Below are 20,704 nucleotides of genomic sequence, written 5' to 3'. Positions count from 1 at the left end.
GCGTCGTCACGCGGTCGGACGCCGGAGCTTCACAAAACTACGATCGGACGCGAGAGAGAGTTAGGCAGGGAGGAGAGAGAAAAAAGATTATTGAGATAACCAGCTCTACCCTCCTCATCTTCTTGTCACCATTAGTAGTCTTATCTAGTACACAGTTCACATGTTTTACTAATTAGTTTTCAATTGATTATAAATGGTATCCAAATGAATAGTAAACTGAAGGAATAACGGGATGATAAATTACCAAAAAGAAACATATTCATCATATATATTGTCGAGTTATTTCTCAAACTCGTCAAAACATAAAATCTTTGATTTAATACCGTGAATGGTTAAAAACATCTGCATCATGTTGTCAAAACATGAAAATGTGAACAGCTAAAATACCATTAAGCGAAAATATTACTCTTATTGAAATTTTTACACATTCCTCCTATAATATACAGATATACATATATATATACAATGTAATCCATGTTTTTACCATTGTATATATAGTTACACCTTTATTTGGAAAGAGTCTAACCATCATGTGAAGGCACAAGAGGCTTCATATTCCAATACTAACGTAGATGAGGATTTTCAAAAGGGTTCATATGACTTTGTGACGAAGATCCGGTAATGTTGAAACATACACCGAATTCCATTGGGGTCGTGGTAATATAGCCTTCGTTAATCATCTCCATATTGTTGGGAGATCTCTCTAGAGCATATCCGTTTTGTTGATACGATTTATGGTTTTCAATGTTGTGGTAGTGGTTGTTTCCACCATACGGCTGCTCCATAGTATGACCTATATATGACCAAAATTATTTCATTAACTTACTATGCCCAACTTTAAAAATTGTTGTACAAAATTATGTTACTAACAACTATATCCTATTCTAAATTACCTGGTGTCAAAAGAGGAACCTCGTTTGTTTTTATTTCCATCACTTCTAACTGATCCCACTTTGAGTAAGCTTGTCGAGCTAGCCTCTTGATATAGAGCTGCAACCAAATGTTACCATTAACGAAATAAAAACACAGTTTTTTCAAAGGATGACTTCAAATTCAAAGAAGAAAGATATATACTTGATTCACCGCTTCTCCACTAGAAAACACCTGACAATTGATCACTTCGCATATTGGATTCAAGGTCAACGAAAAATTAGTTCCTCTGTGAATGTGTAACTTATTTCCTAAAGTACACTCTCGAGCATGTTTATATGTGACATCCCACATTTTATCAGACATTCCTTGGCCCAAAATCTGTAAACAAACAAACAAACAAACAAATCCTTATAAGTCAGACAATCAAATTTCTCACAAAAACATGATCGGTATACAGAATAATACTTCTCTGTCAGTAATTAGGACAAATTAAATGATTAATAGTTTTACTTGACGGAGTCTGTCGAGGTCAACGACGGATAACTTCAAAAAGTCTTGAACAGTATTGATGTTTTCAGCAGTGAGCTTCTTGTGAAAGGCCCCATCTTTGCCTATCTTCTCTAGTCGCCACACGTCGTCTTCTAACATTGGTGGGTGATGTTTCTTGTACACTTCACCAAACCCCAAGAAGTACAAAACAAAAACTATTAATACAATTTTTTCAAACTTGTATTATTTGTTTGTCCCTAATACGTACTTTATGTATTTGCTTATGCTTTGCGAACTATGATATCACGACGAATTAATGTAAGGAATGGTTCATAGACAGAATATATGTAAAAGCATTGACCACGACTTGTTGCATTTATATAAAGTGGACACTTGTTTGCTTATGGTCCACACCGCAAATAATGTCAATTTGTCAATGGCATACAGGTTGAAATAATAAGTAAGTTTGTGTGGAGACAAAAAAGCAGACTTTGTAAGGAAAATATATCACGACTAGGACAACCAGAGAATTCAAAATAATTCGACCAAAGACAGCAACATTGATGTAACCCATTTCTTAATATAATATTTTAGTTATTAAAACTAATATTCTTCTTAAACAAATAAAAATAATACATTATATATATATATATATGTACCATATGTAATTATTATTTGATGAATAAGAGTTCGTGACAAAAAAAAATCAAAATATCAATTACGATATAGTTTTGACAAAAAAAAGAAAATATCATTTTAATGTATTTCTATTGCACATATGTTGCATAGAATCTATATGTTAAGGTGCGTGATTGATATAGTGCAATCATATATGGTTAGGTCAAAGATAATGGAAACATGTTTCTTGTGATGTTATGTTTCTGTCACATGTCTAGTGGAGTGCTTTAACCAATGAATCTACAAAAGCCAAAATATATGTACATATATATTTGTTAATAATTACTAATTAGGGTAAATTAGCAAAGATCAGGAAAAGGAACTTACATTCTCCACGATGATCTCTAACATTAAAGGCTTCAGTCATTGCTTCACAAACCGAAACCCCTTGACCGCTACTCCCTTTCGCAACTTTCACGCCAATTTTAAACTTTCGGCTACGAATCCAACTAGAGTTATCCGTAAACTCGATATCTCCAATAGTACCAACGCCGTTTCTCATGGTCACAGTAACTTCTCCAGCAAGTAACGGCCTTTTACCATCCCTTTCTTTAACGATGTTACGGTCAAACTCATCACTACTCCACTTATCACCCGAAGGAAAATCTCCGTGAAGGGCAACGATGTCTAGTCTGATCGGATGGTCGAGATTCACCGGAGCAGTGGAAAGATCATTGTTTGAGTCATCAACAAGGATGATCCGAAGTGGATTGTTGTCCTCGTCAATGATTTTACTTCCCGTGAATATTGGTTTCTTTAGATGCTTTGCGAACATTAGCTTTAGTGTCGGAGCAATATTCTCCCGAGCTTCTACTTGAAACGACGATGAACTAGAAAGTGATCGAAGTCTTTTACTTATTCCATGTTCCACTTCTTGCCTGACCTGTTTCCATCACCAAAACCAGTTATAAATTAATACTCTTACGATGATCTTTTATATGTTCTATAAAAGATTTTCCGTTTAATATTTCCTTGCACAAATAACAAAAGTGTATATTATTTCTGTTGTTAATATGATTTACTACACTACTAGGATAAGACCCGCGCCTTGCGCGGGATGAAGTTGTTATTTTAAATATGTTTTGGAGAATGAAACAATAGTTCGGTTTTTATTTGGATTATGGGTGTTCAATCCGGATATCGGGTTGGTTTTGGTTAGGTTCGGTTTTTTCGGTATTTCGGTTAGTAAAATATAACTACTATTCTAAATCCATATTTACTTCGGTTTGATTTAGTTTATATATCGTTGTTTTCAGTTTATTCGGTTTTTAACCAAAAACATAATTATTTAGTTTGAGATCATATTATATGTTATACGAATTTTAAAGTCATGTTGTCAAAAAGTCATTTAACTAAAATATATTATATATTTAAATAAAAGAATAAAAAACAAAAAAAAGCTTCTATCATCTAATAAAATAGTTAAATCTATAAAATTAATATCAAAGCTCTAAATTTTGAAAAAAAAAAAACAGAAGCATGAAAGGAACTTTTTTCTATTCTTTCATATTTAGTGTTCATCAAATTAATATGTCTTTGATTGAATACAACTCTGTTTATTTAATGATAAAAAAAGTTGTAAAAAATTTCAACTAATTGTTGTCCATCAAATTTATAATTTTTACTTCAATTTAGTTAATGCTAAAATAAAACAAAAAATAGACTAAGAAAATAAGAAGTCTCAGTTGCAGTAAATTGTTACTTAACTATAGTTCAAGTGATTTACAAATTAAAATTATAGTTCAACTCATATAACAAATAGATATTCATGCGTCGTTATAAATATATACATATTTACATGTTTCAGTTTAACCGGTTTCAATGTGAAAAATTTAATAAGTTTATAATTTATAAATGTTCTTGAAAATTCATTGAAAGTTTTGAAATTAAAATATTTATGTAATCTTATATGGTATATAGTTTAATCTATATATATTTGTTTTATTATTAAATAATAGTTTTCACTCATATGGTTTTAAAATCATGTGTATCTTTTTATAATAAAAATGTTAAAACCCTTGATCATTAATTTTAACATAATAAGTCTAATAGTTTTTAGTGATTTATTTTCATTTTTCTAAATTCAAATATATACATATACAAAAATCTAAATTTTAATTTATAGCTAATTTAATTGTTTAATTTATTTTAATAATATAAAATTAAACAAAAAATGATGGAGGAAATATATATTGTTATCAAATCTTTATTGTTAAAATCATTAATTGTCATATATATATTAGTCATTTATGGTAATTCCGTATGTTTTATTTAAGGAAGAAAAGGAAATAGTAATTATATCTAACGGAACAATCATAAATGCTTCTATCGTAAATATCATATCATATCATAAAGGTTTTATTTGTTTTTTCTATTTTGAATTTATGATGAGGCTGACCACATGTCAGTTTAATACTTTTTGCATAAATATTTATGTATTTGTATGGTATATAGTTTAATTATATATATATATTAATATCAATATTTATTAAATAAGATTTCCTACTTATATGATTTTGTAATCATTTGTATCTTGTCGTAACAAAACTTTAAACCATGGTTACAAAAATTTCAATGTGAGATTTTTAATAGTTTAGTAATTTATAGTCATTTTTAAAAATTTAAAATATAACACATACGAAAAAATCTAAATTTTTATTATTAATTTATTTTAGTAAGTTAACTTTTTTTTTAAAAAATGATAAAGGATACTCTATTCTATTTTTATCAAAATTTTATTATTCAAAATCATTAATTGTCATATATATACTTTAGATACATTAGGAAATTCCGTAATTTTATTTAAGGAAATATTGAAGAGCATTAATAATTAATTTATTGTTAGTTTAATAAAAAGCTTATTATATATTTATATGGACCAATTTATTTCTCTAAAGGTTCTAAGAAGCATTGTGGTGATGACACATGGCTACACCAAATGTTATAATGCTTCTCTTTTAATATATAGGGGATAATTCTGTATTAGTCCATGAGAAGCTTGAAAAATATATAACGATCTTGCTAAGTATTTTTTCCTAAAAAAAACCCTAAAAAAACTCCCATGTACCAAAAATCATAATTCTAAAACATTATACGTAAAGTAGAAGTGGTGTAAAATTTGTATCCCTATATATATGTAGATCTCATCAGTAATCCTAAAATGATCTGTAACTTTGAAAGTGTTAATTCAAATCTTCATGAGGTTATGATAAATTAATAGTGATGGTATGCGTGGGTATGTGTTGTACATAACATAAGTGTATCGGATTAGACAGAAGATCGAATCTTTCTTATTTTATCAACTTCTAACTCGCATACTAGGCGTTGTCAATGCTAGACTTCTGTATATTTGTGTGTGTGTATATATATATATATGTGTGTGTGTGTGTATATATATATGTGTGTGTGGATGCATTTGATACTTGTTACTTAAGTCTCAATGTGATTAAACATGGTAGATACGTACCTCTAACTCTCAATATGATAATCTGATAAATTCTCTTGTTCTCTACTTATCTACATATATCTATGAGTTATCAATTTTAAAGTATAGATATGCACATGAACCTAACTATATTAACATACAATAATGTCATATTTCCGTTTTAACAGAAAACGAGTATTTATAAATAACAAAAAGTGAAATTAAAGTGTACTTACAACTTTTCTAAGAACAGGCTCTAGGGCTAACGAAAGGCTCTTCATAGTGTTCTCAGTATTCAATGCTCCAAACACACTGGAATTTGGCCGGGGGAAAAGTAACCAAAACGTTTATCAGAAAATGAATCAATAGAAGAAAAAACACAATAGAGAGAAAGAGAGAGATCGGAAGAGACAATATACATAAAATAAAAGCATACACGCATATATATATATACTTTATATATATGTATATATTGAACAATGAACATCTTCCTGGCTAAAACTATGGTTGTAAATGATTAGTCATAATACAATATATGAACAAAAATATTCAAGAAGTTTTGAGGGAGTTTACGAGGCAAATAATGGAAGAGATTTCATCCGTTTCTCCGTTTTGTTTTCTTGGTCTGATTCTTGATCTTGAATTAATCTCTTCCCCGCCATGGGATCGGTATGGTGATAGGTTCGATCAAATCTAGGGTTGATCTATTCTGTTGATAGAAATGTTTGATAATAATAAAGGGGCAAACATGATATATATGGATGGTTTTTATGAAATAAAGAAAGTTCGCAGAACGACAAAGGAAATAACCTGGCAAGTGGCAAAATTATGAAGTAGAGGCGAAATTTCTTTTAATAGCGTCATATATAGGGAGACTTTTGACGTCAACCCCAAAAGAGAAAGTGTTATATAACGGTTAATATTAAGTTTGATTACTTCTTCTTGTGGAGAGGGCACTCAGTGTCTACGAGTGTATGATAACATCCGATCCGCGGTCCGTTCTTTAACGGTTTTTTTGGCAAATCTTCAAAATTATACTTTTTTTTGACTGAATTCAAAATTATACTTTCTAAAATTTATCCGAAAATAACACCACCAACTGATAAAAATCTATAAAATTATATTTGCTTCCACTGTTTCAGAAAAATATTATCTCAATATTTTTCATATTTAAAAATAATGTTATTCTACTTTTAATGCTACTTTACATATTCAATTTTTCCTGCCTTTTTTGAATAACTAACAAAATTTTCTTTAAATTATTTTTCGTTTGATTAATTGTTTATTATATACAGATATGTTTTTATAATTTTCTAATTTTTAATCTGCATAAAATTCTTTGCGAAAGGAAAAAACATTTAACAAAAAAAATTTACTCTAGCTCCTAAACCTTAATCACATTCTCATCCTCTAAGTACTAAAATTAAAATTCTAATCACTAAGTACTAAATTCAGATATGTAACATGTATTTGTTTTTATCTTTAATAAATGATACTTTTAAAAAAAAATCCATTCATATGCTAATTTTGTTATAAAAACATAATTTATTACTATGTAAGATTTTCTTTCTTTTTCATTTTTTTCTCTTTTTCATCTTCAAATAAATTAATTAACATACTTATGATAGATCAAGATGTCATATATAAACGATAAATCAGTTATCTAGTAATTCCATTTTTTTTGTTATCTAGTAGTTCCATGTATTACTTAATCAGAAATTTATGAAAACTAGAGAAAAAGACAGGTTTAGTTTAGATTTGTTTCTTCTTTATTTGATGTCAAAAAGCAAAGTTTGCAATAACATCAACTTGTTAGTTCTGGTTGGTCTCGTCCGAAATATATGATATATCAAGCTCTTTTTTATACAGAAATAATTTCATCGACCTAAAAGAAAGTATTGTGATAATCTAAGCTTTTTAGGGGTTTCCCAATATATTATAATAATTGAATGGCTACTATTAAACCATAAATTTTGAAACACTCGTTTTTCATGTAGAATGTTTTGCGTCAGTAAATCTTATCATCCAAGTTCTTATGGGTTCATTAAATATTAAAACTACATATAAAGGGTAAAGTGAATCATTTCGAAGAAGGTTCGTGGAATTGATTTGTTCTTCACGGGTAGTTTCTTGTGGGGTCAGATTCTAATCTCAATCTTCCTAAAAAACTTGTCGTTCTTTTAGCTTTCAGTCGACTCTGTTAGGTCTCTATCAAAACTATTATTTTATTTTCCAACTTCAAAATATTCTTGGAGGCGTTTAATTAGTGAATGGCATCGATGATAAGCTTTATGGTATTCTTGTTTCATAGTCTTGGTCACGAAAGTCATTACACAGAGTACATAACAATAACCATTTATTGAAATTGATATAATCTGATCGATGAGAAGTCCATTTCTCAATTGCTATCCTCTTTTGGGGGTGGCTAATTCAAAAAACTCTGTAGATTGCTGATTTCGTACATTTTCATACTAATTGAACTTTAAATTCATTATGATCTGAGTATATTCCTTTTTCTAGCTTTGAAATGAAATTAAAACCAAAGATTAAATGTAAGAGTCAATTGGGTCAATATCCTAAAACCATGGTGAAATTAAGAATCTGCCTTGAGCAGTGAAATTTGGGCCACGTGTTGGATCAGAGCAAGGCAAAATAAAGAGACACTAAAAGAAATGTCAGTGTAGAATAGTGATCTATGGTATATAGCTAATTATGAATAAATGTGTGGGTAGGGAATGCAAATTCTCTAAATGTAACAAGTGGGCGTGAGGAACAGAGTACCGTGTGCACCAAGGATCTACCCTTCTTGGAATCTACCTTTCTTTTTTCTTTTGTGCACCAAGAATCTACCTTTCCCCTTAGCAGTTTTTGTCACTAAGCTAAGCCACATTCTTTATATCTCAGATATATATGTACCGTGTGTAAGTAATAATTTATTTTGATTAAGTAACTTTAGTTTGGACGTTGTATCTGTAAATCTTAAACATATAGTCATATAGCCTTAATTAAATATAATTAAATTTCTTAAATATAAGTATAACTTTCCACTTAAGCTTTTTTAACATTATTAAAAAAAACATTATAAAAATATGTTGAGATAAAATGAAAGACCGCACAAGGAACAAAATGTCTGTGTGTGTGCGTGATTATACGATTACTAACTAGCGAATTATAACAGGATTATAATAACATCTTGCAAGTCAATCTCTGTTACTGCAGTACTGGAAGAAAGGATCTAACATTTTTTACATTGCTTTCTTTGTTAGTTCAAAAAAGAGTTATAGTATACTACTGGTTTCTCAATATACTATACCATCTCCAATTAATTTATTAGACAATCATATGATACTCATTTGAACAACGAAAACATATCGCAATCATAAATTTTTGCAACTCTACATATTTCAAACAAATATTTAGAAATGAAACAATTATTTTCGAGAACAAAAGAAAAATAAACATTTGGGAGTTTCTTTTTGTTTAGGATTTTTGTAAAAGGAATGTCATGATTGATTTTGAAAAAGTAGGACATCACAACAAAAGATGAGCTAGCAAATCATTACTTTTGGCTCATATAATTGTTTGTTTGATCGTGCATTGTTTGTTTAAACAGTTAGTGTAAGATGGTTATACCTCCAAGTTGTTAGTATTGTGGTGTTCCACATGGTTGAAGTTAACAGGAATGGCAGAACGATATCTTTACGTGATTCCGTAAATATTTTACCAATCAAAAAAATTGCGAAATAAGAAAAATATGAAAAACGCAGGTTTGCCTTTTTATTGACAAAAATATATAAAAAAAAATATTAAGTGGAAAAGTAAGTTTAATAGATTATGGTGAAAAAATTATAAATTCAAACCTTTCATATTACCAAATTATATGCTAATACCATTTTAAAATTTTAAATAAATAGCAATATTTTTATGATAAATAGTTATGTTTAAAATAAAGTTTTTTTTTATCAAACATAACTTCATTACTTCAAATAAAAAAGTATACCCTTCAGTAAAGGGATTAACAACATTCATGGCAAGAGCCGACTTGGCCATTCCGTCTGCCTTAAAGTTTTGCAGACGAGGGATAAACAGAAAAGAAACAGAGTCAAGTACAGAGCTAAAATAGAAAATATCAAACAATATCCCAAACAGAACCGGTCTTGAGGTCTTGGTCTTCAGCATGGTGATGAGGACTTTCGAGTCAGAGAGAACAGTGAGAGATCGAAGGTTTGACGATGCAGCTTTCATAACTGCAGAACGGATAGCGACGACCTCGGCCATTAACGCGGATGAGATAGAGTGTTGAGAGAACTTGATTTCCGGCAGGGTAGGGGATGTGTTCTTGAAGATACCACCAATCCCACAGGTACCTGTGTCGGAGCTCCAGGCAGCGTCGACGTAACAGAGAGGGCCTGCTAGGGGGGGGGGTGATCAAAGGTGATCTCAAGGTGACGACCTGTGAGGTGGTGAGGCTCGATCGTTGCTCGAAAATCTGAGCCGCTTGCCACTCCCTTGCATCTGTGATAGCTTTGTTCACCACTTCTTGAGCTGTGAAAGATCTGTCATCAAAATAAAGTTTGTTACGAGATTTCCAGAGATTACAAAGTAACCAGGGCAATAGTGGTACATAAATTTCCACAGGGGGCAGAGTGATCATCCTCGTATTGAGGGTTAGAAGGTGAGCCATTGATGGGATAGCAGCTTCCGGTATCCAGGTTAGTGGAGAGAGCTGCCACACCTCGGCGGCAAAGGGGCATGTCACGAAGACATGAAGATCATCTTCAATCCCTCCACATTTTTTTACATACAAAGGGTTGAATTCCACGGCTAGCTAGATTCGAGCTAACTGGAATTGCTTTCTTCACTACTTTCCATAGAAAGTCTTTGAGTTTTGGGGAGGTGGGGATGTTCCAGATGTGTTTCAACCATTCAAAGCCTGTAGGTAATAAGGTCGGGCCAGGTTCGCTATAGCAAGCTAAACCATAACCTGTTTTTGTTGTGTATTCGCATGTAATGTCCGGGAACCATACGAGGGCGTCTGCTACTGGAGCAGAGCTAGTAATAATCTTCTAGATAAAACCCTCATACTGAGGTAAATGAGACCGGATACGATCGAGGTCCCAAGCATTAGTTAACGGGCAGAGCAAGTCGCTTACTCTGAGCTCGAGTGCGTGTTGTGGTGGCGGGCCAATGGGCATCTCCGGAGAAAGGCAAGACAGACATGGATCCTGCCACACCCGTATGCTCTCTCCATTCCCTACGACCCAGCTTAATCCTTTCTTGAGCAGGTCCCGTCCGATGAGGATGCTACGCCAACCGTGGGACGCCACTGATGGGGCTTCGCAGTCTAGGAATGTTGAGTTTTTTTGCATACTTTCCTAGTAGCACCTGTGCCACTAAGGAATTGGGCTCTCTTATCAGTCTCCAGCCGATCTTAGCCAAGAGCGCATCATTAAAGTTGGCTATATCACGGAATCCCAATCCACCAGCATATTTCGGTTTCGTAAGCGTCGACCAAGCAACCCAGCACATCTTTCTCTTCGTTGGGTTGGCATCCCACCAGAACCGAGTGAGGAGTGATTGAATTTGCTTACAAAGAGATGCTGGGAGCTTGAAGCAAGACATAGCATAGTTGGGCATTGCCGCTAGGACTGCCTTAAGGAGCACCTGTTTACCGGCCCCCGAGAGGAAGCGAGTAGACCAATTATTGATTCTTTGCCTAATCCGGTCCAATATCGAGGCGAAAATGTCTCTTTTCTTGCGCCCGAATAGCTCGGGAAGACCAAGGTATTTGCCTAAGCCACCTTCGGTATCAATGTGCATCTCCGCTTTAACTCGGGCTTTCACCTCCGCTGGTGTCTGCGCCGAGAAAGTCACTGATGACTTTTGGAAGTTGACTAATTGCCCCGATACTGCTTCATAGGTGTTCAAGATTTGCTTCAGTTTCGAAACCGCAGTCGCGCCAGATCTGCAGAAGAACATAGTATCATCGGCAAAAAGTAGATGGTTTACTTGAGGGCATCCCCGAGCAACCCGAATCCCTTGGAGAGTCCCGCGATCTTGTGCATCCGAGCAGAGCGCAGAGAGCACCTCTGTGCATAGGATAAAGTGATGGGGGAGAGCGGGTCTCCTTGTCGTATGCCACGAGAAGGGGGTAACAGTACCCTGAGGGGTCCCGTTAATCAGAAAGGAGTACGAGACTGACTCCACACAAGCCATGATCCAAGAGATCCAAACCGGGGCAAAGCCCATCTTCGAGAGAACCATGCTAAGGAAGTTCCACTCGATACAGTCATATGCCTTGCTCATATCCGTTTTAACCGCCATAGAGCAATACTTTTTAGCTTCCGAAGTTCTGAGGAAGTGAAGGGTCTCGTGTGTAATTAGGACATTGTCTCCAATGGCCCGACCCGAGACGAAAGCAGATTGGTTCTTGGATATGAGTTCCGGGAGGAGCGGTTTCAATCTGCGGGTGAGGATTTTGGCGATAATCTTGTAGTGGGTGTTGCAGAGAGCGATCGGTCGATAATCCGCCACTGTCCGTGGACTCGTTCCTTTGGGGATCAAGCGGATGTGGGTTTCGTTTTGCCGCGGATCAAGAGTACCAGTCTCGAAGAAGCTGAGGACCTCTCGAGACACGTCTTCGCCAATAATATGCCAGTAGGCTTGGTAGAACTTGGAGGAGAATCCATCCGGTCCCGGTGCTTTACCGGGGTTAATCGAGAAAGTCGCTTCTTTAATCTCCTGGGTTGTAGGCAGTCTGGTCAGGTGATCGTTCATTTCCTCAGTAACTTTGCGGGGAAGGAGTTCCTGGATAGCAGAGAAATCGCTGGCACTCTTTGTTGCAAAGATATCCTGATAGTATGCTGCAATAACCCGAGCTATCTCCTGGTCCTCGAAAAACTCTGCGCCTTGGGAGTCTTCAATCACTGAGAATGCGTTTTGCATCCGTCTGGTTCTCGTTGCCGCATGGAAAAAGCCCGTGTTGCGGTCGCCTTTCTTCAACCACTGGATGCGGCTTCGTTGGAGCCAGAACTGTTCTTCATCTTTATACGCTGTCGTTAGCATTTTCAACAAAGCCTCAATGCGAGCGACGTCGGGGAGGGATGATGACAGCGCTGCGTCAAGGGCCACTCTCGTTTCCGAGATTAGCTGGTTAGCCTTCTCGTTGCGATCTTTAGTCCATTGGATGATGTTTCGTCGGCAAGCATTGAGCTTAGCAATAACAGAAGCAAGGGGAGAACTGTTCCATGAAGCATACACCAGGCTCGTGATCTCTTCATTGTCAGTGAGGGATCGATTGAAGCGGAAGAGACCCCGTTTTTTTGGACCGGTGGAATTGAAATATGTGACAAGTGGTCTATGATCAGACCCTTCAAACCGAAGGTAAGAGCAACGACCCATAGGGAAAAGCTCCGCCCATGAGCAGTTTGCCATTGCTCTGTCCAATTTGGAACGGATGAAGTGGGTGAAGCGAGTTCCCCTCCACGACAGATGGTTCCCAGAGTGCTTCAGATCCCACAAACCATTTTGGGAAACGAAGGTTCTGAAGTTGGTGAAAGAGCCTTCCCATCGTTCAGGGCCTCCTACTTTCTCTGAATTGTCCAATATATCATTGAAATCACCCGTGAGAAGCCATGGTTGTTCTCGATCAGCTCCGATGCGTGATACTTTCTCCCACGTTGCTGCCCTGTTTTCAACCATCGGGGAACCATATATAAAAGAGATGAAAGAGGAGGTTCCTTTGAAGGATACCTTCACGTCGATGATGTTTGGTGAAGACTCTAGTATCTCCAGCTTTATGTTGTCGGACCATAAGAGGGCTAAACCGCCTGCTGCTCCAATGGGCGGTACTGAGAAGAAGTGGGGATACTGGAGATCTTGAAGCTTGTCTCTAATGAAGTCGTCTTGATGTTTAGTCTCCATGAGGAAGATTATGTCTGGGTGAATAGTTTTGTGCATATCCTTCAGACGTCGAATTGTCAAGTCATTCCCCAACCCTTCATAATTCCAGCTCACAAAAGCTAAGAAAGAGGAGGAGGAAGGGGCCGAAAATCCGCTCCCTTTGTGTTCTTGCTCGGTACACGCCCCTCCATCCTGTTAGCTACAGGGGACCCGTTGCTCGGTCCAGCCTCATTGCAAGGTAATTTTTTACTCTTCTCAGTGCATAGTCGTTTGCGTGGCGGGTTCAACGATCTTGAGGCGGTAGCCTTACTGAGCTTCAGACATGGGATAGGGCTCCTCGCGATCTTCTTTCGAGTAACGACTCGAGTAGATTTCCGTTTAGCTCCAGTAGTAGCTGTAACAGCAGGTGGCGATGCCACTACAACAGGAGGAGAGATAGCATTTGCCAACGCCAGTCTGGTCTTTTCTCTGCTGCCTATGGAAGCTATGCCTCCCAGTCTTTGTGATGCCGGTGTTCTGTTGCTGGCAGGGACCAAAGCAAGGGAGAGCTCATTATTTTCCGGGGCAGGGAGTGGAGTGCTACTCGGGCCTTCAAGCGCAGCTTCCCCATCATAAAGTATTTCAATTTCCATGAGCCTTCCTGAGTCTCCGTTGGAGAGTGTTCGCCCCTGTAACTGATCACGAAGATCAGGAGCATTCACTCTCTCTAAGACAGAGCGTCTTTCCCTTGTCTTAGAGGATTCAGGGTTCAGATTCACAGCAGCTTGAGTCATTGGTTCTCTAGGTGGAGCAGGAGGGGGGTGTGAGAGGATCGACTATGGTTATGGTGGGAAGTAGCACTACCCGAGAAACCTTTCTGAGCTGGAGATTTACCATTCGGCTTCTCCTTTGGAGTTTGTTGGTGCAGTGAGTAGAAGGATCCTGAGCGGCTTTGCTCTAGGGTGTTGACGAGCTCAAGCATGTGTCTTTGTCTTGAGTAGGAAGTCTCCCTGTAGCCTCTTGATGTTCGAGAAACGTCAGAGCGATGTGTGTGTGAGATGGATCTGCGATCATAAGCTTCTTCATTGCCTCTATAAGCAGAGGAGTGATGGTAAGGGCGAGTTTGAGGTCGCTTATCCTCCTTAGACATTGCTTGACGACGGGAGTAAGTTGGTGAGCGCCGATAAAATTCTTGGGACTCTCTATGTTCAGAGAAATGATGATCAGTACTCTTGTCAGCTCGTCTGTCGTCCCGAGGTGGAGCGTGTCGGGGGGCAGGGGGTTTGTAACCCCTCTTATCATCATGGCGCCTCTTGCTTGCTTCAATACGTTCAAGAGCCATTCGCTGAGTGATGCCAAGTTTGCGATCTTTAGCTGGAAGGTCGCCAGGACCCCTCTGTGGGCAGTCATCCTCTTCGTGGGATAAGGAGAAACAAGTGAAGCAATGTTTCTCCATTTTGAGGTATTCAAACTCAATCTCTGTTATCTCTCCAGAGGGCAGCTCGATTTCCGACTTCATCTCCAATGGAAGTAAGCCGTTAATATCGACCCGGATTCTGGCTTCTCGTACGTCACGCACTGAGACGTGACCAAGTACGCTTCCAATAGCCTCCAGAGCCTGGTCCGAGCCATAGTGTAGAGGGAGGCCATGAATTCGAATCCAAAAGGAGATAGTGGAGGGGAAAGTCGGAGAGACTATAGGTTCCCATCTCTGAAGGATAAGCATCCAGCGGTTATGGTGATAGGGTCCTTTCGCCAGGACTGAGAGTAAGTCACTCTCTGATTCAAACCGAAATTGGAAGAGTTCAGGTCTGAGGTCTCTGCCCTCGACTCTCCCTTCAAGATTCCAAATATGGGGCATGATGTCAACTACAGCTCTAGCTCGTTGAAAGCGGGGGTTAGTTACCCTCCCGATGATAGTGAGGAGGTTGTTGGCTATCAGAGCTTCCTTGTTGGTATCGAGAATTTTGATAGGGAGTCTCTTGCGAGGGGGACTGGGAGAAGACTTGCGGGGGGGGGCTAGGTTTTGCCGTCCACTTCTCCTTGTCAGTTCTCGAGTGTCTTCTAGACATATTGTCTTCAATAGTTCAAGTAAACCAGAGTAGTAGCAGAGCTCTATAACAGAGTAAAGTAGGTGGAGACAGTCGGAAGTAGTAAGAAGATGCTAGGAAGCTCTATAACAGAGAACAACTGTAACGGAGTTTAGGTTAACCGGAGTAGTTTCGCGTCTTGGAGCTTCCGGTGAGGCAGGTTAGGGTGAGGCATAAGTAGGAGATGCAAGGGACCGCAGGGAAGGAGCCGGTGATGACCATGGCGACGGCGTCGCTGACCCTCCGACCTGGAGGTGGGGGTTGAACCCGGGCAAGAGCAACCAAAACCGGGAAAATTTTGAAAAGTTTGCTATAAACGGTAACAAACAAGGTGGTTGAGGAATTCAGAGGAGGGAAAACTATGGGAGGGTTGACTAAAGAGGAAAAACCAGACAGGTTAAACTGTCTAGGGACTCGGGTCTGGGAGAACTTTCTCACTGTTCTCTCTCACCTCCTCTCTCTTGACTTTTGGAACACATTAAAATAAAATAAAGTTATATTATAATTTGTTTTGTAATATTATCAATTGTCAATCTGTTACTAAATCATATTAAAAGATAAGGTAAATATATGTAATAAGAGCTGAAGTAATTTTGATAAATTTTAGTTATTTTCATATTATGTAATGATTATTTTTATTATTAATATTTAATTTTCTTATAAAAGGTGAATACCATTCAAAATATTTTAATCAATTAAATATTTATTCCATCATTTCACAAATTTTAAAATTTTCTACAACTTAATTATTTTTTTCCTGATAAATTATAAATTTTTTCACAGTTTAATTATTTTTTTTCACAGTTTAACTATTCTTTTACGATTCCGTGATTAACGATGGTAAAAGGTATATAACTTATAACTTATTTTAGTATGGTATAGATAGAATTTTTGGGCATGAAGTTTTTGAATACGGACAAGAATTCTCGTAAAACAAATATAATTGTTGATTGTAAAGTCGTGTTTGTAACATTTCGTCTAGTTCGTAAATATATATATATTATAATAAACTAGTGTTAAAAACAAAAGAACAAAGTTTTGTAATTTATAGATAACCTTGGAGAAATCTCTCCACAGTTTAGCCAAAGGAAGCTTCCTCTCTCGTCAATAACATAAACGCCACTTTCTTTGTCGTCTTCAACGGCGTTTCTTGAATCTTCGTTGCCCGCCACATGAGTTCTCTCTCCGTCATGTAATGCATCACGTTCTCCGGTTCCACCACAGAACAACTCTTTCTGCCATTCATCATCATCAGGAGCCACCGCTTCTTTTACTAAAACGATTTTTTTTCTAGCTGTGTTGGCTGCAGCTGAAGCGGTGAGAGAGAGGGAATAGGAGGAATGAGAAGATAGACGAAAGAGCTGGGGACTGAAAGAAACGTTTCTTAATGTGGAAGTTGAGTCTGAATACAAAATGAATTAATGATGGGGCTAAGGACAAGTATCTGTTATACATTTTGTAACTTTCATATTTTACTTTTTTTCCCTTGAAATTTCAATAAAAAGACAAACATATTTGTGTTCTTGAAGCATCTGCTCATCTTTCACGCAAGGAGAAACAAACATCTTCTGCACTCTCAACGATATAACCATCGCAACGTTCAGGCCAGAAAACATCACTCTACATAATCTAAGGAGGAAAGAGAAAAAGCTCATATTGAAAGATCACTGCAACTGATGATAATAGTGGTATCTTCAGTAGAAAGAGATGCTATAGACAAGTTTCCGCCTATGCTGTTTTTCGAAGCCAGCGACAATGTCATCTATTGTATCTTCCCATGTTTCATTCCCTTCAATCTAAAAACCCACAAACAATCACCCCCAATATAAAGTTTTTTATCAAAAGCTGCTACTAGATGAAAAAAAAAAACTGATTAATTTTGAATAAAAAATACTAACCTCTTGACAGAGTTCCAAGGCAAGACGGCCACCTATAGCTGCTTCTTCGTGGTTGTCTTTAACCTCCAAGTTCATCACAAGTATGGTTCTCATAAGTGGCTGTTCTCTGTTATTAAGATCTGCAGATAAAGATAATGATAGGCACTTTTGTTACTCAGCTAATGAAAATAAAAAAAAAGCGGAATTAGGTTAATATACCTTCAAGAACAGAATCGAAAACCTTTTCTTCAAAGGTCATGACAACATCAAACACACCATCACCACCATTATCCTGCCATCTCTGAGGAGCTAGCTTCACGTTTAGGTTCCTCTTAAGCATCTGCAAGATCCCATTCCTCTTGTAACTGAAATGAACAGTTAAGTCTATTATGCAAAAGAGCAATTAGGGATTCGAAAGCTTAAGAGAAAACAAAATCTAGAATAGGAGGATACAGCTCGGGATCCTTGCGCCTGAGTTCATCGAACATCTGCTTGTACGGAGTTCCGAAGTCGTAGACGTTAGGCTCTCTCGCGGATGGTCCGGGTAGTTTAACGTGAGATCCTGTCCCGTACGAAGCTACGTCGAGACCTTGCCTCTTGAGGAGGAAGTGAGCCTCCATGCTCCGGTTCTGGTTCGACGAGCAGACCATGGCGTACCGGAACCTCATGGCGAAGACGCCGTGACGAGCGAATCTGCGATTGGTTTCCCCGGCGACTAATAGCGGCCGGAGCAGTTTACAAGTTGTCGATTTCAGAGGTGATGTTTGTTATGTGAGTGAACTGGATTGGGCCTGGGCCGGAATTTTTAAATACGTCCATTAACGTTATTGTGCCCAAAATCGTATCGAATTGAACCGGACAAAAATTATGTTCGGTTTGGTGAAACAATGGTTCATTTGTTTGGAAATTGTGCTGAACTAAACCGAATTTTCCCAAGTTCGATTCAATTATAGCTGTTTAAATTTTTGGGTAATCTGAATAAATTTCGGTTTGGTTAAATATAAGTCCGTATAATTTGATTATAATTTCTATAAAATATAAAAACCAAACAAACGGATTACCGAACTGATAACTTAGATTTTCTTAAACTTAACCGAATTCTTAACCAAACTTGAATCGAAAACCACAAAAGACCGGTGGGTTTGGCGAGTTCGGTTCATTTCCCCAGGCGGAGTAGTAGTACTTGAAAGACTGAACAAAACTTGTAAACAATACGGCAAGGCAACTATTAAAGTCAGAAGAACGATGTCACCGAACCAAAAAACAAAGTCAAGAACACAATATTATCTCCGGGGGCGATGAGCAAAGTATTAAATGATACCTTCAACATAAAAATACAATTATTACTTATTTTTTCTACAAATGATCACAAACTTGTCTCGGACCTTACATTCAAACCCCAAAACCTGTCTCTACCAAGTGATTATATCACTGAGTTTCACTGTCGGAGAATCTGTTGCAGCTGAAGGACTTGATTTCTCTGTTCCGGTGGCAGCAAATTGATCTGCTCTGGTGTCAGACTCATCACCTGTTGAAGCAATGCCTTCTCCATATCTGCAGATATCTGCACAAACAAGAAAAACACACAAAAATCATCAACAACATCAACACAAGCCTCTTTGCTCTCTGATAAGTAAAAGTCATTTAGAATTCCAGCAAACGGGCTAAAGACGCAACTACAGCGTCTACTGGAAAAGGAATGTTAAAATGATAGAACTAGACAATCATCGACATGATGTATATCCTCGAAGTACAATGGCTGCGTGGGAAGGTAAATTACCGGCGCGGGGCGAGGTGGTGGTCCACCTCCAGGTCCAACTTGGTTTGGTGGAGGCACCGGTCCTAGACCTGGGAGATGAGTAATGTTTGAGTTCTCTGGTTGGCCAGCCATCCAAGAAGGACCTCTCTCTGCAGCCATCGGACCTCCTAATTGGTTATTATTGTAGTCCCCACGAAACTGACCTCCACCCTGAAACAATAGACAATAATACAAGCAGTGAGATTCAATAGCATAACTAAAACCTGCACAGTTTCCATTTACATTTTTCATTTCTTTAAAGCAAGAACGTGATTTTAAATAACAAGAAAAGAGATCAGAAGAATTATGATAAATAATATCTTCTCACTGAAGGAGGACAAATATAAAGCACCATAATTGCATAGTCAATCTGCAAAACCACCGAATATATTGCCTAAAAAGGTATAAGACAGTAAGAGTATAAAACACCTGATATGGTTGTTGACTAGGTAGATGTGGCTGTCCCTGCGGGAATTGAGGTCCAACAGAAGCCTGCGGTCTGTTGCTTGACTACAAATTGGTTCAAATAAACGAGCTTCAGTCAGTCAAAAACATAAATCACGATGTTCGAAACAAAAATCTCTCTACTGACATGAAACATGGGTTGAGAATGATGCTGGGGAGGTGCGACATGGTGCTGAAACCCAGCGTTGGGACCAGGCTGGGATGGTCCAAACTGATGATGATATGGTCTAGGCTGTTGTTGAGCCAAATGAGAACCCCCAACAGAGTGCATTGGTTGTTGCTGTTGTTGCAACTGAGTAGAGGAGGCTGGTATATCAAGATGATGGAAAGGAGGTTGTTGGGATGTTGGATGATGGGGAGCTAGAGAAGGCGCGTTTTGAGCTTGAGGATGAGACAAAGAAGTGCCAGCAGGATTCAGATGTCCCTGACGCTGGGGATGGGAAAAACGAGGCTGCTGTGATGGAGCATTATTATTACTGGTTGCAGAGACAGAAGGTGGAGGAGGAGGAGGAGGCATAGGCATTGGTTGTTGTTGTGTGTTGTTGTTGTTGCATTGGGTGTTTTCTAATAGGTGCTTGTGGTTGCATTGTAGCTGCTGGAACGTTTGGCTTTGTTTGGATCGATTGACGGGACTGTTGAGGAGGCTGTGCAGGCACCTGAGGATCCACTTTTGGAACCTAGAAGAACAGAGTTTGTTAATGAAAAGGGGATGAAATGAGATCACAAAAAAGTAAGGGGTTCAAGTAAATACCACCTGAGGAGGCTGAACCATTCCAAGCATGATCTGTGCCTGACATTCACCAAACATATTACATCATTGTTCATGTCACAAAACCCTAATTGGCCATATCACAAAACCCTAGTTTTTATAAATCTATATGTAAATTATTATTTTTTGTGCCGAGTCATCAATACATTGTTCATGTCACAAAATAACAAACCCTAATTTTTTTTTTTGACTTCCAATCAATCAAGTAAGAAGCTCCCTGGAAGAGAGCCTTGGTCAAAGAGGGTTCCGAATCAGAATGTCTCTCGCTTGCTCGTGGTTTTGATCAATCAGCGTCTGCGTCATCAGATCCAATCAATCAAAAAACAAGATTCGCAGAAAGTGTTGTAGCCTATAATCGTA

The 20,704-nt window shown here is 37.6% G+C and overlaps 4 protein-coding genes and 1 long non-coding RNA gene across 5 annotated transcripts in view; 2 read left to right on the top strand and 3 right to left on the bottom strand.

Moving 5' to 3' along the window:
* Positions 1-310: 310 nt before the first annotated feature.
* LOC108817527 (protein SAR DEFICIENT 1) lies at positions 311-6,196 on the bottom strand. Its single transcript, XM_057007309.1, has 7 exons — positions 6,038-6,196; positions 5,701-5,776; positions 2,368-2,923; positions 1,384-1,544; positions 1,075-1,251; positions 894-990; positions 311-793 (listed from the first exon to the last, which is right to left on the bottom strand). The coding sequence occupies exons 1-7, from the start codon at positions 6,124-6,126 to the stop codon at positions 564-566; spliced, it is 1,386 nt and encodes a 461-aa protein (XP_056863289.1). The 5' UTR covers positions 6,127-6,196; the 3' UTR covers positions 311-563.
* Positions 6,197-16,426: 10,230 nt separating this feature from the next.
* Positions 16,427-16,957, top strand: LOC130510722 (uncharacterized). Its single transcript, XR_008944452.1, has 2 exons — positions 16,427-16,627; positions 16,730-16,957. It is a non-coding gene; the product is annotated as an uncharacterized LOC130510722 (long non-coding RNA).
* Positions 16,832-18,063, bottom strand: LOC130510718 (uncharacterized). Its single transcript, XM_057007302.1, has 4 exons — positions 17,766-18,063; positions 17,532-17,677; positions 17,334-17,452; positions 16,832-17,231 (listed from the first exon to the last, which is right to left on the bottom strand). Exons 1-4 carry the CDS (start codon positions 17,978-17,980, stop codon positions 17,130-17,132), a joined length of 582 nt encoding a protein of 193 aa, XP_056863282.1. The 5' UTR covers positions 17,981-18,063; the 3' UTR covers positions 16,832-17,129.
* Positions 18,064-18,573: 510 nt separating this feature from the next.
* LOC130510685 (uncharacterized) lies at positions 18,574-20,369 on the bottom strand. Its single transcript, XM_057007250.1, is given in 6 exon segments — positions 18,574-18,876; positions 19,093-19,281; positions 19,540-19,620; positions 19,703-20,128; positions 20,130-20,252; positions 20,327-20,369. Coding segments are annotated over 6 exon segments (975 nt in total). The 5' UTR covers positions 20,357-20,369; the 3' UTR covers positions 18,574-18,750.
* A 10-nt stretch (positions 20,370-20,379) lies between these two features.
* Positions 20,380-20,704, top strand: part of LOC108807389 (choline/ethanolaminephosphotransferase 1) — a 90,153-nt gene continuing 89,828 nt past the window's right edge. The window contains exon 1 of the mRNA XM_057007245.1: positions 20,380-20,383. Coding sequence (XP_056863225.1) covers positions 20,382-20,383 — 2 coding nt within the window. The 5' untranslated portion in view covers positions 20,380-20,381. The remainder of the gene's footprint in view (positions 20,384-20,704) is intronic.

This window comes from Raphanus sativus, chromosome 1 (assembly GCF_000801105.2).
Source record: "Raphanus sativus cultivar WK10039 chromosome 1, ASM80110v3, whole genome shotgun sequence".
NCBI lineage: Eukaryota > Viridiplantae > Streptophyta > Magnoliopsida > Brassicales > Brassicaceae > Raphanus > Raphanus sativus.
This window is presented reverse-complemented; position numbering and strand designations above follow the sequence as displayed.

Coding starts and splice junctions, on each gene's coding strand:
- LOC108817527 (XM_057007309.1), bottom strand. CDS start 6,126: ATGGCGGGGAAGAGATTAATTCAAGATCAAGAATCAGACCAAGAAAAC. Junction 1,545..2,367: donor TAGAGATCATCGTGGAGAAT/GTAAGTTCCTTT, acceptor GGTTTGGTGAAG/TGTACAAGAAACATCACCCA. Junction 794..893: donor GGTTCCTCTTTTGACACCAG/GTAATTTAGAAT, acceptor GGTCATATATAG/GTCATACTATGGAGCAGCCG.
- LOC130510718 (XM_057007302.1), bottom strand. CDS start 17,980: ATGAGGTTCCGGTACGCCATGGTCTGCTCGTCGAACCAGAACCGGAGC. Junction 17,453..17,531: donor TTTCGATTCTGTTCTTGAAG/GTATATTAACCT, acceptor CTTTATCTGCAG/ATCTTAATAACAGAGAACAG. Junction 17,232..17,333: donor CCTTGGAACTCTGTCAAGAG/GTTAGTATTTTT, acceptor GTGGGTTTTTAG/ATTGAAGGGAATGAAACATG.